Source organism: Cololabis saira, chromosome 5, assembly GCF_033807715.1.
Source record: "Cololabis saira isolate AMF1-May2022 chromosome 5, fColSai1.1, whole genome shotgun sequence".
Taxonomy (NCBI): Eukaryota; Metazoa; Chordata; class Actinopteri; order Beloniformes; family Belonidae; genus Cololabis; species Cololabis saira.
In genome coordinates, this window is record NC_084591.1 from 15,250,253 (window position 1) to 15,256,252 (window position 6,000).

At 37.2% G+C, this 6,000-nt stretch overlaps 1 protein-coding gene across 1 annotated transcript; it reads right to left on the reverse strand.

Moving 5' to 3' along the window:
- Nucleotides 1-439: 439 nt before the first annotated feature.
- On the reverse strand, nt 440-6,000 carry dnajb9a (DnaJ heat shock protein family (Hsp40) member B9a). The gene is made up of 3 exons (XM_061722482.1): nt 5,899-6,000; nt 5,260-5,490; nt 440-2,893 (listed from the first exon to the last, which is right to left on the reverse strand). Exons 2-3 carry the CDS (start codon nt 5,474-5,476, stop codon nt 2,460-2,462), a joined length of 651 nt encoding a protein of 216 aa, XP_061578466.1. The 5' UTR covers nt 5,477-5,490; nt 5,899-6,000; the 3' UTR covers nt 440-2,459.

The window sequence follows — 6,000 nt, forward strand, 5'->3', positions numbered from 1 at the left end:
TACAATATTCATTAAGATGACAAACACCACTTGCGGTGTTGTGTTGATTATTATTTACATGTATTTATTTATGTAGACTATGTAGTCAAGCAAAGCCGCTAATCCAAACGGATTATACTATTTTACGTCCAGTGTTGTGTGCCAGTGTAGTAATGTTGAAGACCCAAATTATTGTAGACAAAAATATGTGACTGCAAAATTCATTAACAACGCATTCATTCATGGTATACCACTACTTCATGTAAGATTTTTCTAGCTTTTCTACAAATATCTTCTCAGGATTTTGACCTATTAAAATTAGTTATTCTATGCTTAGGAAGATTTTTTTGGTCAAAAATTAAAACTCTGTCATTGTCATTGTTTGGTCATTTGGCACAACACCTTTTCTTAAACAGAATACCCAACACTTTGCTCTTATACAAAATAAACAAATACAATGAAGAGTTCTACGATTTATTACAAAAAATAATTAAAGTGCCATTTTACAACATAATGAAAAGTATGAAAAATATTGCACAACACACAGTCGGGAATGAGAGAACAGATGATACTGGATGAGAGCGCTGATAGTGCTTTCATCACAATTGTCAACAAATGGATATCTTCAGATGCAGATCATATACAGGATCTCCTGCTTGTGTGTATACATCCAACATTTCTTCAATACTTTAGTATTCAGTGTGCCTATAAGCAGAAAAAAGCCGCATCAACACAAATATGCCAAATAACACAAATAAGCGAAGCTTTTGCCTTCAGGCGGCACTGTGACCAGCTGACAGTGGAACAGGCCTGCAAGTTTCACCAAACACAGAACATCTTCATGGTTTGTCCAACAGCCCATTTAGAAACCAAAATAATCAACATTTGATTATTTATGGTCATATCATTCAGATTCAATACTTTGATTTCAAAGTGGAAATATTTACATATTGATAATAACCCACTGTCCTCTAATCTTAGTTCCTTATGCAAATAGGGACCTAATGAAATAACAACTAAACATTTCATGTGAAGTTGAACAGCAATCTTCTGTCATTTTCAGCAATCGGTAAACTATTTTAGAAACCATTACTAAAACTGTAAATAAAAGCATAATTATACTCATCATAATGAATGACCCTTCTATATCTAACTATTTTCACACGGATGGGACTGAAAACATTTCTCTAAAACTGTACGTCCTCCTTCCTTGTGGTGTATTTTCTGTTTCACACTTTCACAATTACAGTTACTTTAACATAGTGATAATAGTGGTTTAACCACAATGGATAAGATAACAAATCGTGAAAAAATAAAATTGCTGGCACTGTAGAGCATAGAAATGTTTCAAGTAGTACAAACAAACAGCAATACACAAGATATTCATGAAAACATGGGGGGGGGGGGCTTTTGTGAAAGCTGATGTCCATTTGACAATAGTAAGCAAAACACATCGAACTGCTGTATTTTTTTCTGCACAAAGAAACTAAAAACTGACCAACGTAGTATCAAGGGCCAGTCACACCAAGAAGCATAAAAAAATATTGGTAAATATAACTCAAATTTAAAGCAGCACAAAGGAATTTTCTTTTTGCTGTTAAAATATCAGTTTTAATGTAATTTCAAGGAACATTTGCTGACTTTTAGAAAGTAAGTAACTATTTCTACCCGTCAGTCTTCTGTCTCTGCTATTGGCAAAAACCAGCCTTAGTAACTTTGGACTACCGTCCTGGGTCTGTTTTGGCCCAACTGTGGATCATGTATGCCACTATGTCCCACATCAACAGTGAATGAAACTAAATCCCAGAGCTTCAATGGGCATTATGGGAGAGACGATTCAGAGACTCAAGAAAGTAATGACAGAAGAGGAAAAACTGGATTGTTACCAAGTTAAGAGACCGAACCAACTAATTGAACGGCAACATAAAAGTGACTTGACCACCATGTTTGTAGGGAGGCTCACTGGACTAAAAGTGTCAAAAGTTCCGTTGTACTGCTTTGAGACTTTGCATGGATGCTTTCTTTTTCTGTGCAACACAAAACAGTGGCAGCAGCCCGAAAAGTTCATTTTGCAGGATGGCTACAGCTTGAGGCCAGTGCACATGCGTAACATCACAGAACATTATCGTTCATCCGTATGGATGCTCTCATTCATAGTTCTTGGTGGGAATGGCCTTTATGAATAGCTAACAGTGGCCTGACAAATTCATTCCTGGGTTATACTGAGCCAGACTTTTCATAGCTGTAACTTTTCTGAAGTCCATTCCTGAAAGAAGGTGCTTTAAAGAAATATAGGAAACACTCCCTATAAACTGACATCAGTAAACAGATAACGACTCCAATCGTTTATAAATTCTTAAATATATTTAGGGAGCATCTTAAAAAGAGAACAAAGTGTATAGATAAAATTGAATGTGAGCTTACAACAACACTGCATTTTTCCACAGCATTTGTTTTGTATTTTAAGTCATAAATCCTTTTTACGATGCCGTGCAGTCTGTGTATGTGGTCACCATGTTTCCTCTGCGCTGGGTTACAGTCCTACAGTGCTGCTTCGATGCTCCATGAAACCTACTTTCAGTCTGTTTGTTGTGTCTTTCAAAAGTAAACATTCTCTCTATGTCATCAAACATGTCATCAAAGATACCTGCACCGAAACCACTTTGAAATTGTCTCTTGTGTTTGCTGTGGGACTCCTTGTGGGACCTGGAGTGTTCCTCAAACTGCTTTCTTTGACGGGCGTGCCGGTTCTGGCTGTAGATGTCAGAATCTTTAAACATGTCATCAAAGTTAAAGGTGAAAGGTTGTTGGGCTCCTCGTTTTTCTCTGCCTTGGCCTTCCCTGGCGAAGTATGAAGTATCACCAAACTGATCATACTCTCTTCTTTTGGTCTCATCTGATAAAATTTCATAAGCTGCGTAAGGAGAAAAAAAAAACGAGTTAGGAGTTTAGTATTGACATTAGAAAATATTTAATAAACATTGTTAATAAACCCAAATTTGTTCTATAATAATATAAATTATGAAACATTTTTTATTCTGACAAGACTCGTCCATTTCAGAATGAAAAACACACCCACCCACAGGGAGAATTTAGTTATAGAATGACATTAATTCAAATTTTCATTAAATTAATCACATGCTGTCAGATTTGGAGTCCCCATATGTCAATTGAAAACTTCATGGACATTTCGGAGCCATCTATTAGACTAAATGGGGGATTATTTTAAAATACGTCCTCAGTATTGTGAGTTCTTCTTAAATCCAAAACAATCTGAAATGTACATTAACATTATAACTCTATGCTGGAGAACGTCTCCATGCACGCTACTGCAACAATAACGCTAATCGCACACCCATCATACATCAATGATATCAACATTGTTAACCTGTGAAGGCCTTGGCACTACTTTCCAGACATGGAAAGTAATGTCTTTAAACCCTCAGATAAAAGCATGATTTTAACATGACCATCAGCCCTTTGACTTGTAATCCTACAAATCATGCCGAGCAGGCAGTAGCCGTGTTTCCATTACCCCTAGATCCGCACAAAATCCAAGTATCAAAAACGACCTGTAATGGAAACGGCTCTAAATTTGAAAAAACTCCCAAATATTGCACTTTCATGAGTTGGTTTTTCAGGCGATCTGATAATGCACTTTGCTGCAAAAGTGTAATGGAATCATTTTTGCACATTTCCCAACTCTAACTCGGATGTAATGTAGCCTGTCAAACTAAAGCAATCAAAATCTAATTTCCAGCTGTTTTTAACATCATGAATACGATGCAGTTGTGTTATAACACTACCTAAACATTATGCATTACATAAAGGCTTTACCTCTGAATAATCATCCGCTGAATTCATAATCTGACTATTTTCTCAACAGCAGTAGCAGCAATCTCAACAATTCATCAAAGACTAGAGATGTTTTTTTTTGTCCATGTTCTTCAATGATGAGATTCACTTTTTTGTTGTTTTGAAGGGAAGACTTTCAGGACGACGGAGAGTTACGTGAATTATGCTTATTCGGAAAACACTGTTCAATGGAAACTCCAGCCCCACTACAGCGCTACCTCTATCGCAAATTCAGAGATTGGATTTTCTTTGGAGCAAAATTGAAACATGATTAGTGCTTGGCAGCAATCCGCATCTGAAACCTTCCACATGGGAGCCAAGGTCACGCGGAAAGAGAGCAAAACCACGGCATATTATCCGGTAACAATAATTTGATATAGGCTTTTTGAATCTGGAATAGATGTGCAGAGACCCAGAAAAGCAAATTATTGAGCGAATGTGTGCAACTTCATCCATGTGTTTAAATGTTTTTGGTTTTATCTTTCAAACTTTAAACAACAGCAGCTTTCTTGATAAACTGAAACAGGGTCTCCAGCGGATCAAAAACGTTCCCTTATCGAGTGTCAACCTCTTTGGAGGAGAGTGGACATAAGAACATAACAAATAACATAACAAAAGTTTCACATTTTTAACCGCCATTATGAATATGGCTTCATTAAAGTGGAGACAGGATGGCCCAGCTCTCTGACAAAACATGTCATGATACTTTCCTCCGTCTCATTCTGTCTTTAATCCTGAAATGGAGGGACAAGCTGAGACACAATAAAACTAAATCTAACCACATGTTGGAATTATTTAACCAAGCAAAGATTAAGGCTGCGTCCGAAATTGCATACTTCCACCCTAATGAGTATGCAAAATACAATATGTGGGATTTAGTGCGTCCGTAACATTAGTACGTACACAATAGTATGCGCTATCCATACTCATTCCAGAGAAATTTATTAGTATGGATTGATTGACACTAGCCAAGCAGAAACTTCCCACAATGCAATGCAGCGGTGTTTGGCTGCTAAGTGATACGTATATGTCATAAGTAAAATATTAAGTATAATAATATTATTATATAATATTAATATTATAATATTCGTATATAATAATATTATACAATGTCATCTTGTTTCGGCCAGGATAAAAGGGAAAAAGCAGAGCGCTGCTACTGCTGCTATGACACGTTGGGAGGAAGTGACGTGTCATAGCAGCAATAGTACGTCCGAGTTAATGCATACTACTGATATTTACTCAAAAGTGTGCGAACTTAAGTATACTTTTTAGTATATACTGTTTAGTATGGCATTTCGGACGCACTGTAAAACAGTTTCCCCATTTGTGTAGCAGCAAAACGCCACTAGAAAACCAAAATACTATTCTAAGTATATTATAGGTGTGAAATATATTGATCTCAGCATAATATATCAACTCTACCTTCAGCAATTTCCCTGAATCTCACTTCAGCATCTGGGCTCTTGTTCTTATCTGGGTGATATTTCATAGCAAGCTTGTGGAAAGCCTTTTTTATCTGTCGCTCTGTGGCACTTTTGGGTACTCCCAGTATGTTGTAGTAGTCCTTCTTGGCCAGCAGCAGCTCTGTTATCATGAGGATGCACACTGCAGCCGCCAGGACGGACTGCGCAGGCGCCATGGCTCCCCCGTCCCCTGCATTCAAGAGAGAAAATACATTGATAAATGTTGTGTAAATGCTTTTTTGTGCAGAAAATTAAAACACGGAGCTCTTGACCGACTCTCCACACATTTAAGATGTCTCACTTATATTCTTATGCGTGGGGGGGATATCTTAAGTAAAATTTCACAATTAAATAAAATTGTTGCTTTCCTTTAGGTTAACGCGAACGACACAGTTAGGCTTAGCCCGTGCAAATTGCTTTATTATGACATTTAGGTTTGTTTTTTTATCGTCTTTATGGGATTCTGCTCTCTGAAGGCAAAAGGACAAAACGTCCAAGAAAACGTGAATATTTTTCCATAGCCATGTTACTGATCAATTACTGCTTCCCTCATCTACAGTCTCATCCTCAGTGTTTTCCTTTGGGCTCCATCACTTACCTCTCCGAGGACACGGCTGCGGCTTCTGTAAATAACTGTCTCCAATTATTTAACCAAGCCCGAACATGGTGATGTAAGCTTGTTTTTTATCATCCAGCAACA

Excerpts from the sequence above, each read along its gene's own strand:
- dnajb9a (XM_061722482.1), bottom strand. The coding sequence starts at position 5,476 with ATGGCGCCTGCGCAGTCCGTCCTGGCGGCTGCAGTGTGCATCCTCATG. Across the intron at positions 2,894-5,259 it reads ATTCAGGGAAATTGCTGAAG|CTTATGAAATTTTATCAGAT; the intron begins GTAGAGTTGATA and ends CTCCTTACGCAG.